Source organism: Dermacentor silvarum, chromosome 10, assembly GCF_013339745.2.
Source record: "Dermacentor silvarum isolate Dsil-2018 chromosome 10, BIME_Dsil_1.4, whole genome shotgun sequence".
NCBI lineage: Eukaryota > Metazoa > Arthropoda > Arachnida > Ixodida > Ixodidae > Dermacentor > Dermacentor silvarum.
In genome coordinates this window covers 1,113,876-1,135,322 of record NC_051163.1, presented here as the reverse complement: position 1 = coordinate 1,135,322, position 21,447 = coordinate 1,113,876, and the positions used below count along the sequence as shown (strand labels likewise).

Below are 21,447 nucleotides of genomic sequence, written 5' to 3'. Positions count from 1 at the left end.
TGGGCCGCCGCGGTAAAAAGCGAAAGTTGGATTTATGATACCAGATCATCCATTATGCGCAATACATTTCGTAACCGTTAAGCTTCTCTTTTATTTTGATTGGCATGCATTAGCCGATCTTAGGATCGTTACGATCTTAGGATCATATACGATCTTAGGATCGTTATTAGCGTGCCATTATAATTGCTTGCCGCACTGTGGGAAAGCTAGATTAGGATTAGCCTTGAATGTAGGTCGAGCGAGCGGATGCCCCACAAAACACGTCACATTCGAATTTGTTTTCATCTCAAAGAATTGAGCCCCCAGCAGTGTAAATATCCTATCACACGTTCACATACGCAGGCAGCAGGGTAACATCTGCGTTTATTGCAGTGTGGAAGTCATAAACGCGCCTAAACGTGTCAGTTAAATTTCGAGCGCGAAACAAAATGTACAGTGTTAGTACAGAGTTGGAGCGGTCGGACGGCCGCGTACAACAGCTAGCTCACATAGCGCGGGCCTACACAGGCGGCGTCGCCGTAGAGCCGGTACCTCGCCGGTCCCATCACCGAGGCGATCGCTTCTATCACCGCTCACGGCGACGTAGAAATCGGCTGCAGCTTGTTCTTAACATGAAATAGCGCTTAATAGAAAAAAATATCTCGAATTTGCGCGTGTTTCGTAAAGCAGCGTCCCGTACTAAACCAGTGGCGCGAACGGCATTTCGCCTCGCAGACGGGAACCAATTGGCATCGGCCGTCTCAGCGAGGCGGCTCGGCTGGCTTGCAAGTACTACGTTTCGTTTGCTATTCGCACCAACGACACCAACAAAACCAATTCATTTAAGCCCACGTTAATCGTGTTGTCAAAAATAAGCGCACAATGATGAGCAGCAGGCCAGGTCGCAAGCGCTGTCGGCCGTCACTGCGGCGGTCAACCAGCTAGGCCTAGCGTCTCGTTCGGCCGTATCCCGATGGGGGCGAGATGCAAGAACGTGCACTGGGTGCACATTAAAGAATCTCATGTAGTCAAACTAAATCCGGCGCCGCCACTACTGTGTGCTTCATAAAGGAAATCGTGGTTGTAGCTCCCCCACCCCATTAAAAAAAGATGCGCCATCCGCGCGTGCAAGCGGTGGCGGCGAACGTGGGCGGAGCCAAACGTTGGGCGGAGCCTACGCGACGTCGCTATAGGGTCTAAAATATATCGACGGTGCCTACCGCTGTTTACAAACATGGTGTAGGTCTATAGGGTCTAAAATATATCGACGGTGCCTACCGCTGTTTACAAACATGGTGTAGGTCTATAGATGGTTAACCAGCGAAGCTGAAAAGTGCGTCCCCAGTGTTTAGCAGTGGGTTAATCCCGACGCTGTATTGAAGCGTTTCTCAATTATTGGTTACATGTTTGTGTTTCTAGTGGAACGGAAGCGCCAATTGCGGGCGGATGCTGCTAACTACGACGCCGAGCTAACTCGAGATATCTAACGCATGCGACAACGGCGAGCCAAAGAGGCGGCGTTGCGGGCAGACAAGGGTCAACGTGGCAATGGCGGGAACGCGTTCGCCGGGGCCAACGCCCGCTTTCGGCGGGAGTTTCTCGAGCGGCACTTTGGCTTTGGCTGCGACAAAACGTCCACGTTCAAATCGCGAAGTGGAACGCAAGCGCCAATGGCGGGCGGATGCTGCTAACCACGTCGTTACGGTGGCTAGATGACCCATCTAGCCACCGTAACGACGTCGAGCTAACTCGAGATATCGAACGCATGTGACAACGGCGAGCCAAAGAGGCGGCGTTGCGGGCAGAGCAGGCGCGCGTGCTTGGCTACGACGCTGAGAACGACGTCACTAACGGCGCTGACAATGGCGCGTGCGCTTGGGTGTGACGTAGAGAACGACGTAACTTATGGCGCAGCCAATGGAGGCATTTAGCGAAACATGGGACAAACGGTTTTTAGTTTCCCCTAGCCATATACAGCTTTCGCTGTAAGATTTCCTTATTGTAACCCAGCCGCTGTATTAGCTCTGCTGCTGACCACGAGGTCGCGGTTTCCAACCCCGCGCGCCGGGAGCATGCTAAAACACTTGCGTGCCGTGCATTTGGTTCACGTGACAGAACACCAGGCGGTCAATAATAACCCGGAGTCCGCCACTACGGCGTCCCTCATTATCCCCTGTCGGGTTTCGGGACGTTTAACCCCACAATTTAAGTTTTGTGGCCCTTCAAAACATTGCTTCGTGTCAGCCCACTTGACAATGCTGTCCTAGTCCTAGTCTGTAGTCTAGGCTTTGTTAGCTGTAATCGTGTACTACCGAATAATCTAGATGTGCATGCTGCTCCCCTCTCACAGAAGAAAACAAACGAAAGTGAATTCGCAGTGGGCTCCTTATTCAGCGAACTGCGCCTGTACGGCTTCTGCTCGAGTGCACTTAACTACAGGCACACGTCATTCGAGTTTGCTCACTGTGCACTTCAAGCGCACGAATGAGCGATGTCGTCGCCCCGCGGCACGAGCAGTCCCAGCAGCGTTGCGCCCTTGGACCAGTTTGTGCCGGGCCAGCAAAGCGGAGCCGCGAACAGAAACTGGTTTCGCAGTGTTGCTGCTGTGTGTGGACACTCAGTAACGCCGCCGCTTTCGGCACGCGAGCACATAGATATGCCCAAGGTGTCGTGCCGTTTGCCGCCCTTGGAACAGTAACGCGGCTGTTGGATGCAATTAGAGTTTGCGTTGTAATTATTGCAGACACACTGTTACAAAACAGGGAGGGCGCCCGCGGCTGTTTCTTGTCTTAACCTTCCCCAAGGGCAACGACCGTCGTCGTTTAGTTAAGACCTTCTCTCTCTCTTGACAGTCGCACGGTGGTACTGTCGTTAAGAGTCAATCAAGAGTCGATAAAAAGTGCTAAGCCAAAGTATATAGACAGTCTATATACCAATCCATGTGGTTTTTCGACGGTCTTTCCATAAACAATAGTTGCTAAAATGTAAAGGCTATACGGATATATAAAGTCTTTAGAGAATCTACAAGGATTTGGGCATACAGATCATATCGATAATAGTTCACCAAAAGTGTAAGGTCCCACATTCTTAGACTGCTAAAGACAAGCTTGTGCGACTTGTCTGTAGACAAGCTGTAGAAAATACTCAATAGGACCAATGGAGAATTCGGTTATGTTAAAACTCACGCACAGCGAGGAAAAAGGGTGCGGTATATGTATTCGTTTTATTGGATTTTGACATCGCAATACGTCATGTATGCCCACAAAACTCGGATCATTTCTATAGTCCACCTCTACTTAAAACGCCACAAAACGCGGTTGGCGCAGCCGCGACCGACCTCTAGGCGCACATGCTGCGAGCGTATACCACAGGCGCGGATAATTGTAATAAACAAACATGGAAATGATTAATTATGCAGCGCCCGTCTCTTCGATTTGCACCGAGGAAGTGAGACCCGTTCTGTGCGCTCGAGCGAGCCGATAACTCTGTGCGCATTCATGCAGCTGGCGGAACAATCACTGGTCGCGGAAATACACAAATAGCGTCCAGGCAGACCGGTAAATGCATTTATATTATTCCTCTTCTCTAACCTAACCCCCCCCCCCCCCCTTCCCCCTTCCTGCTATTTCCCGAGTCCCCAACTCCTGCCTGCTTTTTCGTTTTCGGCTCGTCTTGATTCGAACCCGCATGCGAAATATCCGCAAGCTTGTTTTGCGTATGCATAAAAAGCCGGCAGCAGCCGTATATAGAAGCACCCGAAAACTTCCTTCCGCTGCTCTGCGTTGTTCAATGCCTATTCGTATGCACAGCGTCCCATATATCGCCGCGCCTTTTAATACAACCGCTTATGATTTCCTTGCAAGCAACCTCGTAACGTCTTCTTTCTATATAAATGCGCTGCTTTGCCCAGAAGCCTATTGCGTACGTGCAGAATTTGTCCGACAGGCGCGGCGGGGTGCCTTGTGTGCTTGGGTCCGATGTGCTTGCTTTGTGCCACAGGGGTTGCAATCACACTTCCCACTTGGATATGAAACGGACACTACCGGTACCAGCCCGAGAAGCAGTAAGGCAGCGTTTTGAACAGCAAGTAGGCGTCTAGCTGCACGCAAGTGGCCACGAAGAGAAATAAAATTGTCTGTAGAAAGAAATTTCGCTGCGTTCAGCTCGCCACGTCGAGCACTCTCCCTGACATCCACAAGCATTTAGGAAAATGCGCGCTGCTGCTTGCTAAAACCGCCTCTTTCATTATTTTGCAAGATTCCATTACTGCAAGTCCTCCATGATTTGTTGAACTTGCCGACAACAGTATCGACCTGCTCCTGCAGTTGCACTTCTTGAAACTACCAGCAAAATACAATATATAACTTTCCATTCTCACAGCGGAGATCTTCACGTTTTCGCCACTGTTTCAAAAAAAGTATTGCTTAGTTTAATTTCATTGCAGAGTGGAGCGCAAACATGTCAGACGGAAATTGAAATGTGCTGAAAACAGTACGCACTCTCTTCCAGCTTCGCGCTTTTGATACCGAAGGAGGAAAGAAAGAAATAATAGAATAAAGGGGAGGGTGCACATTTCAAAGCAGGATTGGGAGGGCGTGGCGCCATCATGGCACCGCCAGGGTTAGAACGCCGCTCGAAAAGGGGGAGGCACCCCGTGCGTGGGACTCGGCCCCTATCCAAGGGCGGGAACCCCGGGCAGTCGATAATCGCCGCCCATGTTTCGTGGAGCGCCGCCAACTTCGCTTTCAGGCCGCACACAGCGAGGACGCTAGCTCCATCTCTAGGCCAATGGGATAGACATATCGAGAACGTTCACGCTGTTTTGATTGGCGGTTGTTTTCGCAAATTGGTGACCATAGAGAGGCTACAAAAATTACTAGAGGGTGGTTCATCCGGCATGGCAAAGATTGTTAGTACACGGATTTGCCTAATCTTCGTCCTTCTTTCTTCAAACGGCTTTGTGACTTCGTAAATCTATAATGTTCTACAAAAAACTGTACCAATTTGGAATAATTCTGCACTTGCGCACAGTCTTGCTGCATTCTACGTTTCAAAGCGTATAAGGATTGTTTCGTAATTTAGGCCATTAAATGCAGACCAAATGCAGTAAAAAAAGCCACAAGAACGTCTCCAGCTACAAGCACGAAGATGAGACAAGTCCATGTACTAACCAATTATTCCCTTGGAAGCTCAACAATCTCTTGTAATTAAAGTGGGAAACTCTATGTTCGGGGTCTCGTTAGTATGAATAGTGTTGTCTAATTGTTGTTGTGTTCCCCGGTTTCAACGGTGCATCTCTGTTAGCGAGCTGGAGATAAGCGGATGAGGACATAACGTGCAGGTTTTCACAGTGCAGCGTTATGGGGGCGGCTATAGAATCAATGCGTACTATTTATGGAGGAAGTCACAACCCTACGAAGCAACGTACAATGAAGCCAAGGAAATATAGATGAAGTTAACTGCTAAGTTTAATTAAGCTCCTCGGATTCGCTTATTTATATCCCTATGGAGGAAGTCTCTTCCCTTTCTCCGGCTTTCTCCCTGCTAAGGTCCGAGCACCTGTCTTGGAGGGTGCGTAGGATGATGCCGGTGCATTCGACCAGACACCATTTAGGATAGCATAAGCCGTAAGGTCTCTTGTGACAAACGCATGGACCCATATGGATGGATGAATGGTTGATATCAGTATTAAGAGTGCATGGTGGAAAGTGCCGCCAAGCTACTTCTTTTTGTCTTGCCGCTGCCTGCCAATTTTTAGCTTTCGACTAATAGGGCAATTAAGTCGTGAGGAAACTCGAGGGAGCACGAGGGAAACTACTTTACTGCATTGAAAGACGTTGAAGAGTTGTATTTCTTTCGGATCAAGAGCCGGAATTGTGCGAAAATATTAGAGATTGTGTAAACGCACTTTAAAAAATTACCCGTACGACACGTGTGAGACTGGTCATCTTTATTTTTTTCCTTTTTCGGTGCAATAAAAATAAAATAAAAAATATTTCCTCACCTATAATGGTGACGGCTACTCGACTTCACATAATAGTAACGAAAAAATTTTGTAAAGTGAGGAGTGTTATATCACAGAAAATCTAGAGTGGAGTTGGATGAAAAACGTAAGTTAAGCACGCACGTAGTCATAGCAACAGTGAAACACAACAATAAAGGCGAGGGCAAGTTGCACCACACACTACAGAGTCTCGACACACGCGTGTAATGACCGAGTTTCGAACACATTAACGGGCCGCGTTGCAATCCAGTATGAACATGCGTACAGATGAAAAAAAAAAATACGCACAGGTTACACAGCTCTTTATATCTGGATGACGCTATCAATTGCCGATTGATGTGTGCCGTTAATAAGTGACAAAGGTTAAATAAACACCTATTAAGGAGTAAATCAGTGATTTGGTCGGAGCTTGGGAGTTCAGACTTCAGATATCACTTCATTTATTAGCGTCTCCTACGCACTGAAACACCAGAAATCAAGTTCTTCCTTTTTTGTTTTTCCTGCCCGCGGAAACTTCCCAATTTCTATTTCCCCCGCGAGCATTAGGCTAGAACTTCTATGGCCTGAAAAAAAAAACAACAACAAAAAGGATGCGATTTGTTTTTTAAAGTTAATGATGAAAAAGGGGGCAAAGTAAAGTAGTGTAAGTGTAGCAGGAATTTCGCTGCTCTCTCTCCTTCCCATCTTTCATTGTCCCCCATCCCGCTCCCATGTGTAGGGTAGCAAATCGGTTGTGCTGAACTGGTTAACCTCCCTGCCTTTCCTTCTCCACTCTTTCCTTCCTTCCTTCGTTGAAACGACTTTGGTGAGATGGATGCGCACTCCCGCTATTAGTATGCTTTTATTATTATTATTATTATTATTATTATTATTATTATTATTATTATTATTATTATTATTATTATTATTATTATTATTATTATTATTATTATTCAAGCATAGGATAGAATGCGGTCCGTGTTTATGACATATCGTGTGGACCTCCTAGTAATATATAGCGGCAAGTAAACAAGAAATGATGGCTTACGAAACTGAAGAAGTCACAATTATGCTGGTTAATATAACCAGCAAATAAAAGCGGTAAACGTGACTACCTCCGTTGTATAGTTGATGTAATGCACAGTATCATACATTTAACAAGATACAAGTAATGCTATCGCTTGTTTGTGTGCAGTCCGACTTCTGTGAAAAATTGCTGGGAACCCTTGCTTACCGGGGCTCCTGCAACGGGGGAAGCCGGTTTTCGATGCAATAATGCGTTCACGGTGGCATCCTTTTTTCTTTTGGTCGATTAAACCGCCCGGAGGAAACGTCGTCACCGGGCCCCTCCGTAGGGGTGACACATAACAGAGCAGCCACTCTGGCGCTCTTCGTGTAATCTTTTCCGGCACTGCCCCTCTGTAGAAGCGTGTGGCGATCCATCTTTCACTGCTTCGGGTCACGGCGACTCAACACAGGCCTCCTTCTTCCCCCACCAACATGCACTGACGCCGATCATTTTGGGCCTGTGCTCGTAGTATGAGGAGCGCGCATGCAGACGAGCTTGTCGTGTTTATTTATTCCTTGCAGAGTTCCATAAACTGTCAGTAGTCACTTCAGCGCTTTTTCTGTGTCCTTTTTCTCTCTATCACCGTCCCTTTTAAGCTGCCGTGAAAGTTGACCTTTAGGGGTGACACATTATATATCCAGCTATTGACCTTCAGAGGCAACAATTTGCTGTCATTCGACAGCCAGTTGTACAGCTTGAACTCCAGTAAGTACCATCAATGTCGTCATGGCTTCTCTTAAGAAGCCTATATTCCCCCTATTCCCCTTTAGGAACACCATCATATGATAATATAACTTTCATAACATAGGTAGAATCTGATAAAGTCTTATTGAGTTACAGGATTTATTCGACTTATGGGAAACTAGTTTTTTCTAGCAATTAATTTTGTTTTGATAGGCTGATGGGGTTATCAACATCAGCAGAAACAAGAGCGCAGGAAGAGCTACCGCCGAAAGCAATCACATCAGCAGCAACAAAGGCGGCAACAATGGCGCGCTTCGTTGTCTTACATTTCTGCCGTTCACCTATCGCTGTCATCGACTTGTAGCTCTGGCGCCCATGACGCGCTTTCTGCAAAAGAAACTTCCTGAACGTTGTCTCTAATCCTATAGTCGGCCCATTCGATTCCCCTGCACTTTCTGAACTACCTCACGAGGTGCTGCACTTCGCTATCCGTTTCATCAGTTCAACATGGAGGCATCTGCACGTTGCTGTTCGTTTCACCCAGTGCAGACCTCATTCCGGACGAGTTCACAGGATTCCCTGCACTCGTCACACAGGTAGTGCACCGTTCGTGCAGGAGGTTTTGTGTGCTTTCGCACGAGCAAGATCTGGCACTGAACTGGTGGGAACTAGTTTACGAAGTGCAGGGTTAATTGAATGGCCCTAGTAAGAGTGCGTGTTTAATCAGAGTGCGCGCGTGACACGAACTGTTGTACCGCATTCTCGAATCTACGTGAACACCAGCTATTGCTTAGGAACGTACTGTGACAAATACTGGACCGACTTCAGCCGCAGATTGGATTCGAACGATCGACGATCGTGTTCGCAGCTATGATGTCTGGTAGTATTCCAAATTCTTCACTGTGACTACAATGTGACGTTAGTGACCACGGCAAAAGTTGGAAGAAGCGTCAACATATAATACCTCTAATCAGCGGTATAGTAATCTTGTGATGAACACGCGTAATGGTTAAGAATGAAATCAACACGGGATCAGGTTTAAATATTTGCCAGGAAACAGTCTGAAGGTATATTGAACGTATGTTAGAACAAAAAGAAAGAAAAACAGAAGAATGTCAGAAACGCACGCATTATTTCATAATGAACACATTGAGAAGTTCGAGAAGCAACTGCGGTTTCTTTTTCTTTCCTTTGTTCTCGCTGTTGGTCTCCATATTAACACAATTGAACAACAGTTTCGACTATAGGTTGCACGAACTCCAGTAATTTCGGGCACGAATCGAATAGCCTTATTATTCTGCTTAATAATTTGATATTCAATATTTATGAATTTTCGCTTCTGTCCTGACAGACGGTATAACAACGAATATTAGAGTCTAGAGATATCAAAATCATTGTAAGGTCGCTTCATGTGTCCGTTCTTAGTCCAGTTCAAATGAAAATACTTAACCCTTCATGGACTCTGTGCCCCAAAGGAGTGCGCTTCACGCGGCGTTCCTGATGCCATTGGCTTCCAAACAAACGTGTTGTATTAATAAACTATTTCTGCGAGAGATGCTGTGTTCGTCACACCAAAAATAGTTCGTCATTCGGGTTGGCCGCAGGTACGTTTCCAAATAAGTGAAACATTGTCTTTGCGTCGCTGGGTGGACTTCGATCACCATGTCGTCACCGCTCCGAAATGATGTGTTCGTATTTTTTTTATAGACATGGTGCATATCAAGCGGGTCTATTTTATAGACCCGCTTTCGAACTGATTCAAAATTTATATTATTTGAACACCCCTCGCTCAGGAATTAAAAGCAGAATCCGGCACGTTCATGGCTAAAGTTCGTGTCGACATGTGTGAGCATGAAAACGAAGATGAGAAACGTTGTGCGATGGCGATACGTGTTACGACCTCGTCTCATCATGCCACCTCTGTTTGTTTGGTGGCTACATGCGAAGACTACGGCCACACGAGTTGGTGCTATGGAGACAGGACATGCGCGCCTCCGTGGTGAGCTCGCGCTAAAAGCAACTGTCACAGGTGGTGGACTTCACGGCATTACGTGCATTTTGGCGGCGAAGCGCGCTTCCAGGAGGCTGAAACCGATGGTGGGAAGTTAGTGCTATGCAGCGGCAGCTATTATGGGTAATTTATCTAAATTTTACGAAGCCTTGAGCCGTCAGCTTCTGATTCCTTACTTGATAATTTTCCCTTTTCTTTTCCTTCTTGTTTTTCGGTGTTTTTTCGGCGGTAATTTGAGCGCGCTTCCCGTTTCACAGGAATCTCTGCGCGTCGCTGGTGCAGAAAGCAACGAGAGCAGTATCTCAAGATGACAGGTGTCTGCGACTGTTTAGAGAGTTGCTGCGCATCTTCACCTGTGCCCGCAACAAGTGCTCCATCTCTCCCCTATTTTCTCTTTTTTTTCGTCCCTATATCCCTTCACCCAGTGCAGGGTAGCAAATCAGACGTGTGTCTGGTTAAACTTCCTGCCTTTCTTCGTTCCCATCTCTCTCACTTTCTACATTCGCGTTGTTGCTGGCTATATGTGCACTGCAATTGGAGCCCACGGTGTTGGAAAGACCTGTGACGTCGTCTTTTGCTGTCGAGGAGGCTGGTCACTGTGAGAATGACAGCGTGCAGGCTTTCCTTCGAGTGAGCTGTTTTCGCGGCAACATAAGTATAACATTGAGCCGGCACAATCGTCACCGTGTGATCTACACACCACGCTTGTTTGTTTGCCATGCTCAGACATGGTGAGGGAGGCGCTTTCTAAACAACTAAGGAAAAGTGCCTAGAGAACGCCGGCTGCACCGGCTTAAACTGAACATTTACATTTTAAAGCTTGATTCGGGCGCGACAGCTTGAATATGTAGCATTTATCCACAAGCAATGGTGCTCTTCGTAAATGCTGCGGCTGGCGACTTCTTTCTGCTTCACTGTTGCTAGCGCACATAAGCGGGCGAGTCCTGTGACCTGTACGCACACTTCAAGAAGGCAGGGAGTACAGGAATTTCATTTGTGTGAGTAACTACATTTACCATAATTGACAACAGATAGTTTGGATAAATCAAACTAAAAATAACTGACAATAGATAGTTTGGAGTACGTTCACTCCCATCGGGCACAAACAGGGGAAGCGCACTTCTGCGGAGGAACGCAAGAACTCTTTGAACTCAGCGTGGCCAGCCGATATACCGTCGCGCGGTGTAGGACGCCATGAATGTAGTTAAATATGGGATTTGCAGACGAAGGAGCTGTGAGCAGTTCGTTGTCGTTAGGTGCAGGTTATGCGGGGTGACGCCTATAAAATTTCCACTTTGTTTGATATATGTACACAGAATTACAAGTCAGGCGAATCTTTGAAAGCTGGCTTTATATTCAGAGAAGCAGTGTGACTAGTAATCGTGAGCAAAGCTTGTCTTGTAAAGAATGCGTGTAGTCTTAGAGGACGCGTGTGTAGCAATCAGATTTTGAGTACTTGCTGGTGATATACACTCTTAGAGACAAGGCAGGACGTTGACGAGCCTCGCTCCTGCAGCAGCGAGGTGTTGATACTCGCAGATGCAATCATAAGTCGCCGGAATGTTCCAACAGAACAGCGATGCAACAAGCGCCTTCATTAAACCGGAATGTGTACACACCGCTCTGTGACCCACAACGACCGCCTGATACCTCTTGTATTGCTTAAGTTGTCGCAGTTTCAGTTCTACGATACTTCGCCGCGGCTCACAATCCATGATCCCGCGTACGAGTGAATCACATTTGCAAGTGCGCGGCTCGCTGAAGCTGAATCCTCCTCCAGTGCCGCGGGTATCTGACCGCTCTAACTTCAGGAGCAAGATACGAGATTACGTAACGCCGCACCGGCGGCACAACCTTGCCTACCGAACGCAGAGGGAAGCGCTAGCCGTTATGTAACAGGGCTGGGACGGGCATTCCGGCGGGCACCTGTCAGCGGCGGCAAGCAGCTAGCGCTCCGTTTGCGTCGCTTGGCTGACTTTGCCGGCAGCGTTTCTTGTTCGCTCTCTTTACTAGCTTGCTTTTTTTTTTCTTTTCATTTATTTGTGAAATCTTCGGAGGCGTCCTATAGAGAAGGACGAGCAAAGGAACGATAAAACAAACACAGAAAGAAAGATGGAGGGAAGGAAGGAAGAAAAACCGTGCACCCCAAACATCGGCGGGCCGCCCAGAGCGGGATGCAAATGGCGTGAGATGCGGTGCGTGACGAAGGACGTTTTCGAGTTTCCCGGCGGCGAATTCGCGCGTGGGACGGTGCGGCTGCTGCCTCTTTAGCTTGTGAGCGGCGCGTGCCTCGTTTCCAATGGGCGCGAGAGAGCGTGGTCTAGAAATTCGAGGATGAGAACCTACTCAAAATTGAGTGGGAAGAAGAAGAAAACATATATTGTGGCGATGCTTTGTCCGCATCGCCAATGAGTGGGAGGAAATGTAGTTCTTGAAAATTTCAGCCAAAATCTTCCAATCAAACACTGTCTTTCGCCGTAAAGCGCGTTGTTGCTCATCTCAAGGTCGTGGGTTGGAGCCCCATGGTGGGCGCGGAGATGTAGGTGCAGGCTTGCTGCTTCCCGTGCGCTTGATGCGAAGCAAGACACGGACAACGGATTGTCACTTTTTTGTCGGTGTCTGCAACGGGTTATGCTTTCCGTTCAGGTGCTGGTTATGTGCACCTGCCACAGGCGTTCCCAAACTTTCGAAGTGATATCGGCTCTCTTCTCACTGGACCTTCTTTTCTACACACTCTATTTCGCAGGACTGTGACCAGGCGCATATCGACGACGTGGCGTCGGACGACAATGGCCAGGACCTTAGGTAAATAACGTGCTTACTGAATTTATAGATTACGGCGAGAGTACGAAATTTGTCGCAAATATTTATGTTGAACCGCTAGTCAACCTGCTGCTCATGTCACGAAAAGTCACTATGGCATGACGCTTACGAGGAGGAACGATAAGTGTTATGTAAAATGTAATATGTTTGTTCTGCTGTTGATAAAATAAGTAGAACCTACACCATTTTAGAGTGCGATTGTCCCCTATTTTCTCATGTTAATAGGTGTAAAAATTGAATTTGAATAGACCAGTAATACACACCACATCCCTCTTTCCACATTCAATCTCTCCACTTTTATCCTCTCCACATTCCAACCATCGCAGCACCGAACCCGTATGAGTCCACAAAGTAAGGTTCGCTTTAAACAAATACCGCCGAGCGGCAGTCTCTTTATGTTTCTTTTTCAGCGATATTTTAAAGCATTAGGTGAGCGAGACCGTTTGTCCTGCTTCAGGGTTGATTATAGAGATGATGATTATGATGCTGATGATAACGGTGACGACGACGATGGATGACATCGGTCTCTTCTTGTCGTCCTCGCAGCAACTACAACTTCGCGGCCGACGGCTTCCAAGCCGGCACCGGCGTCGGGGCGTCGGGCGGCGCGGGCGGGCTGTGCCTCTCGTCCGGGGGCATGCGCGGAGGAGTGGACTGGATGCGCAAGCTGGCCTTCCGCTACCGGCGCATCAAGGACATCTACAACCAGTACCGCTCCAACGTGGCCGGCCTGCTGGGACCCAAGCGGGACCAGTGGCTCCAGCTGCGAGGAGAGATCGAGGCCCACACCGACAGCTGGCTCACGCTCGCCATGAAATGCCTCTCCGTCATACACTCCAGGTATACGTGACGCCACACTGCAGAGCCCCCTTCGGGTTTGCACGCACTGCCAAACAGTTATTATTGGACGGCCTTGCAACCAACCTCGTTTAAGGCCGTCTGCAATGAAATTTCACGTTGATTAAATAGGTTGTATGAGCAACCTCTATTTCTATTGAAGCAAACTTGGCAAAGGTGCAGGGCTGGTAATTAGCCAATTTTCTCATTAACAGCATTTAAAGAGAAACTAATCAGGCGACACGTGCACCTTGTGGGTAGCAGATGTGACGTGAATCCCAGCACGTCGCCTCAGAGATGCCTGAGCGCGCCACGGGAAGCTACGGGTGTCGGAGAAGGTTATGCTGAGAAGCCACGCACTCTGGGTCATGCGTACTTTCTTAAGAGCGGTAATGGCGCCGATATTATTTTTTTTTTCAGTTTCGGTATCAAAAACGTCTATTTCTGCGAGCTTTTCTTGACGCATCCACTGGTATTTCAAACGTTACAATTTGCATGGAGGCTGGACTAAATGTACACTCTCAGAAACTAGGCTTTCCATACGCTGTCCAAGATTTCGTTGCCGTTCGCCTTTAAGGGATCATCAGGTGCTACCATACACGTTCCGAGATTGAAAGCCTGTGTTATCGTCCTACGGCTAAAACGACCGACATATAATTTTCAGAAAGTTTGGGTGACAGCGCAAACAGACGACCACAAGAAGGGAGACACGGACACACAGGCGCTGTTAACAACTGGTTTTATTGTGAAGGAAAGCACACCTTATATATGCCAGAGTGAAGCAAGGGAAAGGGGAAAACATAACAAGGGTGACATCGTGCCAACAACGCAAGCGCAATACAGCCAACCAAGCGCAACAAGACGCAAACAAGTTTCTTTCTAATCTGAACCCCCGATAGCCGCCTCCAGAAGGAGAGCAAGGGAAGGGTTGCTGAAGCACTTGCTACCGAACTTCCTGATGTGGTAGACTTCCAAACTGATGCGCGCTGTCTTGTCACTACTCTTTCCTAAAGTCGTCGTCTCCTTTAACCGGGCCACACAATCAGTGCACTTACAAACGTGCGCAACTATATGTGCGTATTTGTCATCTCTTTTTTTCAGTTTTAGAGCGTGTTCCCCTAAACGGTCATTGACACAGCGGTCAGTTTCGCCGACGTAGAACATCCCACAAGACATGGGAATGAAATACACCACTCCAGTGGAACATTTAACGAACGGCGGTTGGTGGTTCTTCTGGCATCCACGTTTACTGGTGTTGCAAATACGTGGGCACAACTTTCCCAGCTTGTTTGGGGCAGAAAAACACATTGGCACGCCGTGCCTACTTGCCACCTTTCAGGGGTCCACCAACTACCACAGAACTTCAAAAAAAAAAAAAAAAAAGATGCTGGCTCTCCCGTAATTGAGAGTAGATGTCAGCATCAAATGGCTACCGGCAAAGCAGAATGGTGCCGCGACGCAGGCCTGAAAGCTTACTGAGCAGAAATGAACCTATGTTGAACTGAACCTCGTTGCAAGTCTCGTCTCGGCCTAACAACCATCCGCGGCGGGCCGGATGCTAGCTGCCGGGTCACGCAGCGTGGCGCCATCTCTCGAAGGAGGCGGTGCAAAACCTGCGCCGCGGAACTCGCGGGCCGCTGGCGTTGAAAAGAGCACAGGCAACCCTGTCTCAGTGCTAAAAGATGACGTTAAAGTGTATTGTGCACTGTATCTGCCTTTTGAACATCGCTATTGGAAGTGACTAACTTCAGCGTACTAGAAGTTACAGCTTGAGTGATATTGTGTACAAACATTAGGAAGAAATCGGAAGCAATATTTTTTGTAACTTGTTTGGGCAGTAATTAGCGTATGTATTGCGGTCCTGTACAAGGGCTTGGGGACCAGAAACCACATTTTCTTGAGTTTTGCCTGCTTACCCGGATGATCTCGTCTTGCTCTCGCAACGATGCCCGGATGTTCTCGTTTCGTTCTCACCCCATTCTCGTCTTGAGTGCCCATATAACGGCTCTGGATTTTGGCTCAAGGTCTCGTGAAAGTCGCCGACAACAGGAGCTAAAAGCATTTCATGCGTAACAATAAAAATAATTATGCATACTCAACGCAAACATCGTAATCTCTGTGAAGCGAAGATTTCGTGAAGCGGTTAATTAAATGCTGGAAACTGCTCATCCTCTACAGCAATCCTTGTGGCATAGTGATTACGTGCTTGTCCGGCAAATTAGCGAGGCGCGGAAGCCCTCATCACGGGATCCATGCAACCTCCGGAATCGGCCTGCTTTTCATCACGCTATCTGCAAGATCAGCCCACATTCCTCGGCAAGAAGCCGACCGAGCAGACGCGCCAAACCTCGGCAAAGAAGGAATGGAAAGCTTCGCTTTATAATGAAGGAATTACGGGTCTGAAAGCGCGCTGTGCTGTGCTTTAATATTTGTTTAAGTGGCTGTGGCTAAACATCCGCTGTAGTGGAATCTCCGCACCACTACAAGAAGTTATCGGACCAGATCTTTATGTATAACATTTGTCCTTGAAAATGAGGTTCCGTTGTTGGATCGCTTTATGCGCTCCTATATACCAGCGGTTTTCGACTGCGGGAAGAAACTATTTGGAACTCTGCCTCTTATGATTTGCCATTAGGAGGCTTCCGTTCTAAATTTCAGATTAAGTTTATTCCCACCAATGTAAAGTTTGCAGAGGATTTTCGGGGGGCATAAAACTTTCCTTACAACTTGACGAGCGCTAATTCTAAACACAATGACAAGAACAGGGCGGTAAAAAACAAATGAGTTTGTTGCAATGTGGTTTGCAATAAGAGATGTATCACTAATACTGATTTCACTTTTTTATCTTTTATGTGTACTTCCTCTAAATTTTCATCCATGGGTCTCTCTCTTTCCCTCTCAATTCTGCATCTTTGCTTTAACGTTGTATTGCTTAGTCTGTGTTCTTGCGTCAACCTGGGCGATCGCCCCTTGTGAGTTCATGCCATAGGTTTCAATGGACGAAAGCAGCGACAAGATGGCCGTAAACGTCGTGCTAGTCGGGAAACGGAACGCGCGTGGTCTGCCCACGTGACCGGATTCTCCTGTCCGCAGGTCGACGTGCGCCAACGTGCTGGTGACGACGACGCAGCTGGTGCCGGCGCTGGCCAAGGTGCTGCTGTACGGCCTGGGCGGCGTGTTCCCCATCGAGAGCGTCTACAGCGCCACCAAGATCGGCAAGGAGTCGTGCTTCGAGCGCATCGTGGCCCGCTTCGGCAAGAAGTGCACCTACGTGGTCGTCGGCGACGGGAAGGACGAAGAGGCGGCCGCCAAGCAGGTTGAACCAATACTGCACGTACCTATACGGATGGCAGTAGATGCATGTCGATGGCTATGCGAATTTAGGCCATTACTAAGGGATCCTAAGGCCAGAAAATAAATGAATACGTTTTGAAGAAAGAGCTGCCCTTTGGAGGACTATGGACATTTCCGACTTGTAATTTTAAAGGCCAAGCTTTTCTTTGCGAATCTCGCCGCGTTTCGTTAACGTGGCTGCAGCCTGGCTGTTCTCTTGCCGAATAGGCCAACTTGACCAGCTCAAGAGCGCAGTCACTTTACAGTTTGCTAATTTTACAATTTACGAACAAGTTTAAACGCTCCGATTTCCACACCGACCTGTTTGCGAAGTAGGGGGTTCCCACTCTATCGAAAAGAGCAAAGCAATCCCGCCAGAAGCTTTTGCGCCAGTTTGAATGCACAACCGTTACAGAATTATTTCGATGAAGCATACTTCCTTTTCGGAGACTCTTGCTTCATGGCACGACCATCTGAATGCTCTTACTGAATACGCTTATCGCGACCACACCTTAAATATTAATTCTTCCCACAGATAATTATAGAGAATGGAACCGACTTCATACGCGTATCACAAATGTTCGTATGGTTATTGGTCAATTCTATATACTAGTGTGCATTATCGGGTTGTGTTGCTTGCACAAACAAACATTTGTACATAATGGGTGACTACTTGTTATATATAATCTATACACTGGTATGTTTTACTATGTATTTCATATAATGCCGTCTATTAGAATTGCGTATTAGAATGTGTTGTTTGATTATACTACTATGATACAACAATTATATTTATTATGCTGTCGCTGTTATTGGATTTTAGTCTCTGTATACCGCGTTTGCTTTAAAACTAGTTTTCCACTAACTTTTGTCCACCTGCTGTGGTCTCATCTCTGGCAGTATATTAAATATAATTTCCGACTTTCGGCTATTTCCGAAAAATATTCAGGCCCTACGTCAAGTAACTGCTCTAAACAGGCGGCATGTCTCAGGGATGCGCCCCCCCCCCCTTTTTTTTTTTCTTTTTTTACTAAAGGTGGCTGAACACAGCGAAGATGCACCAACAAGCCCACATCGCCACCCTTAAGATTCTTGTTTAAATGAAACAAACTTCATGAAATTTGGTTCAGTAGATGCAGGGAATTTTTTAAAAATTTCCCTGTCTTTGCCATGCGACGACGAGTAGCTGGTTCCACCTAATGGCACCAACGTCTCTTTTCAGATTGTGTCACTAAAAAATAAATAAATAAAAGCATGATACCTTAAGGTCAGATGCATCATTGCGCGTTTTTTGTTCGACATGCCAAATTTTCTCCCGCAGATGGGCTTTCCCTTCTGGCGCGTGAGCAGCCACTCGGACCTGGCCGCGCTCCACCATGCTCTCGACCTGGGCCACCTGTGAACGGCGGGTGCCGCTCCGGATAAAAACCACAAAAGGAAGCACGGGAAGGGGGACCACCACGACCACCACATTCCGAAGCGGGACGTCCCGCGCTGGGAAAGAGGAGACGCGGACCGAAGGCGGCCCGCTTCTCACACGATGGACTGCCCGTATATAGTGCTGGCCGCCGACACCTTTGACTTCACAAGTACACGACGTGCCAGAGTGCGTCGCATGGTCGCGAACTGTTCCAAGTAGTTCTGTCGGCTGTCCTATTGATAAGAAAGAAGGCATAGACAAGCAGCCGCGCGAAATGCGATCGTCCGGCCGTGTTTGTCTGCTCGCACTTCTTGTAACTTGAAGCAACCGCCCTAGTCCCTATAATAGTGATCGGGTGATGCTGCCTGTAGTGTGTGCAAAGAAGGGCTGTTTCGCCCTGCCGCGGTGTTGTGTGTGAGCGATGGGGGTCATGTTGTGTGTGTGGGGTGACTGGATCACCGGTGACGCGAGGTGACCAGAACCAAGAGCCCCGACTGCAGGCGTCTGCGTGTGCAGAAGACACGTGCCAAAAAACTGTACGTCCGCATCGCGGCCACCTCGGCGCTGTTCACTGTGCCAACTCCGCTGTATCGCGATGACTTCGCGCCGTTGGCAAACATTGGGCTTCGTTGACGCGTTTCCAAGGAGACGCTGTAAGGGCTGCGGATTAAATCCTTTCTGCAAGGACACAGCGCTGGTAACTTCTATGACGGAGCAAATTCCATAATTAGGTAGTACCCGGAGGACTCTTGTATTCTATCTATGGGAGTACTATTACTCTGCTCGCATCCGATAAGAGTGAACATGATTCAATGGGGTCTAGAACATTTTCGAATATGGAGTTAAGTAAGCAATGAAGCCGTCACACTCCTAATGGAGTCATCCGTACTCCAATGCACTGTCCGTAGCATAAAATCTTAACTTCTGGTCGAGAGCAGTCAAGAAAAGGTGCGGTAAAATAACGACATCTCACTTAAACAGGCGCCCCGTGGTATGTTATTATAGTGCTTTGAACGGCAGTCTTCTTAGATATACTATATTTGTGCTTACATAATCGTAACATCGCATTTGCGGCTTCTTCGGCCTCGATATCAAGCAAGGTCTGATTTACTTTTGTCAAAACTACATTTGATAGCCTTTTGGGACAAGGGTACGTTGTATGTACTGTATAATTTCAACATCCAGCCCTTGCGCGTTTTCTTAGAACTGCGGACAGAGGAGCGTGTGGTCCTTGTACAGTCGCGATCATTATGTGAGAGAACGCATGATAATCAATCCAGCAAAGCGTATTGTTGATTGTTATTATTTCAATAACTTTGATTTCATGTCTTATCGTTGTACTGCGGATGACATCCTTCCTGTCTGAATGCTTTCTTTCTTTGTGTGTGTACATGTGCATGTCAACATGAATGGATGGGCTCTCTCACTTATTTTATTTTCCTTTTAGAGCCATGAAATTACAGCCGCCTGGGTTTCCTTAAATCGTCAAGTGGAAGTATTGAAAGAAGCCCACTGTTTAGCGGTCCGTTGACTGTGGAATATCATTGGTCATTATCAACCATGCTGAGGACCATAATTGGCATTTCGTGGCATGCTGTGCTTCGTTGACACAAAGTTGACAGCCAGATTTAGAATGAATGTTTATTTAGAAAGAAATCAAGCGGGGTAGGCTTGAGGCTTATAGGCCAGATTCATCTTAATTTGGGAACATCACTTCCTAAACAAAATGGGGAAAGAAAGAGCTCTTGCATAGTTGCAGACGACGTGTTAGCATTTACCATCGGCAGTAAAATGGGTCTTTTTTATTATGTCATTACTGCACTAAATTTGCGGTGGTATGATGCCAGAGTCAGGAAACATTAATCGCTTAACTATTACGCCGCAATGTAATGCGAACACCGCAAGAAAAACAGCCTGGAAGATACAATGGCGGGATTTATTATTCACGGACGTTTAGTGTTTAGTGCTAGAATGCACTTAGCGCCTGATAATGCCAAGTTCACACAGAGCAGTTTTAAGCAGCCCAACTTATTTTCCTATGCCCCGTTTGGTTTTAATTCATAGTCATGTCAGTCACCTTGCTAAGTTGCATTTTGACCCGTGAGCGCGTGAAGCTGTGGCGAATGTGCGCTTTGCACGATTGTACAAACTGAACCATGAACACATGATAAAGACGCCGTTGAAAATAACTCGACTCATACGCTTGTGTTAGGTTTGTGTTCATATGGAATTATTAAATGGTACCATACTGGCTACTTCAATTCTACATGCACGCGAAATAACCTGGGCAAAAGGGAAAAAATCAATTTTTCTGATCGCAGAGAAGTTTGCGTACGCGTAGTACTTAAACGCGTCTCCTATCTGATAGTGTTTTCTCTCAGCACTGAATGTCTTTTTTATTTCTTTATTAAGGCATGAAATAAGTACCACTTGTGTGTAATTGTATCGGTTGTTATCAGAAACAATACCGTGATAGCGTTTAAACATTTAAGAACCTTTTTAGATTTAAGCTCAGGTGTGTCTACAACAAAGGAGGTTTGGGTAAAGTCTCGGGTATTTATGAGCAGTTAAAAAGTCGAAGGCACCCATACTACATTAGTGAAACTATGAAAATACGTTGCCACGTGATTTGGATACAAAGAAACTATTTCCTGGTGACTGCGCTCGACCTTTTGACGCTTATAAGAAAAGTTTTCTTTCTTGCAGACTTGCAACATTCAGTTTGACAGAGTAGAGAAAATTGAAGCCCGCGAGCTATAAATACGCGCAAATTAGAAATGCGTCGTGATATTCTCTGGAGCGTCGAATCTCTCGTTCGCTACCATGGTGGTCGCCACTGTATGAATCAGCCTCAAAGCCGGTGCCACATTGCTGCATTCAGCGACACAAGCCACCGGTCTACGAAGTGATTGCTTTTTCCGAACAGCTCGAAGCCAAAGATGTCGAAGGAGACGAGTGAAGAAAATATAGATCAAGCGACCGTAGCTTTTATGTGCTGCTGTCCTGGTAACCAAGAACCAATAAAATCGAGACCTTTCTGTCTGACTCGATTTATTTCGTGTTATCCGGGTGGCATGTCGAACGGGCAGTTCGATTGCAGGAGCTAATCTAGATGATATAGCACACACTCCTTAATACATTAATTGAGTTTCAGTGAATCAGCCTTGCTTTAATAGGGCAAATACAGGCAGCGTAAAAACAGATAAAACAGTTATGTTAAGCACTTGTAATATAACGTACTGGCTTCAATAGGCCAATAGTACAATCATTTATAATATTTGTACTATATATTAGTAAAACAAGTCACG

At 46.9% G+C, this 21,447-nt stretch overlaps 1 protein-coding gene across 2 annotated transcripts in view; it reads left to right on the top strand.

Moving 5' to 3' along the window:
* Positions 1-21,177, top strand: part of LOC119431139 (eyes absent homolog 2-like) — a 90,291-nt gene extending 69,114 nt beyond the window's left edge. For both annotated transcript variants that reach the window (XM_049657858.1, XM_037698612.2), the window contains exons 11-14: positions 12,473-12,531; positions 13,096-13,389; positions 16,480-16,702; positions 18,041-21,177. In XM_049657858.1, coding sequence (XP_049513815.1) covers positions 12,473-12,531; positions 13,096-13,389; positions 16,480-16,702; positions 18,041-18,121 — 657 coding nt within the window. In that variant the 3' untranslated portion in view covers positions 18,122-21,177. The remainder of the gene's footprint in view (positions 1-12,472; positions 12,532-13,095; positions 13,390-16,479; positions 16,703-18,040) is intronic.
* The last annotated feature ends 270 nt before the right edge of the window (positions 21,178-21,447 follow it).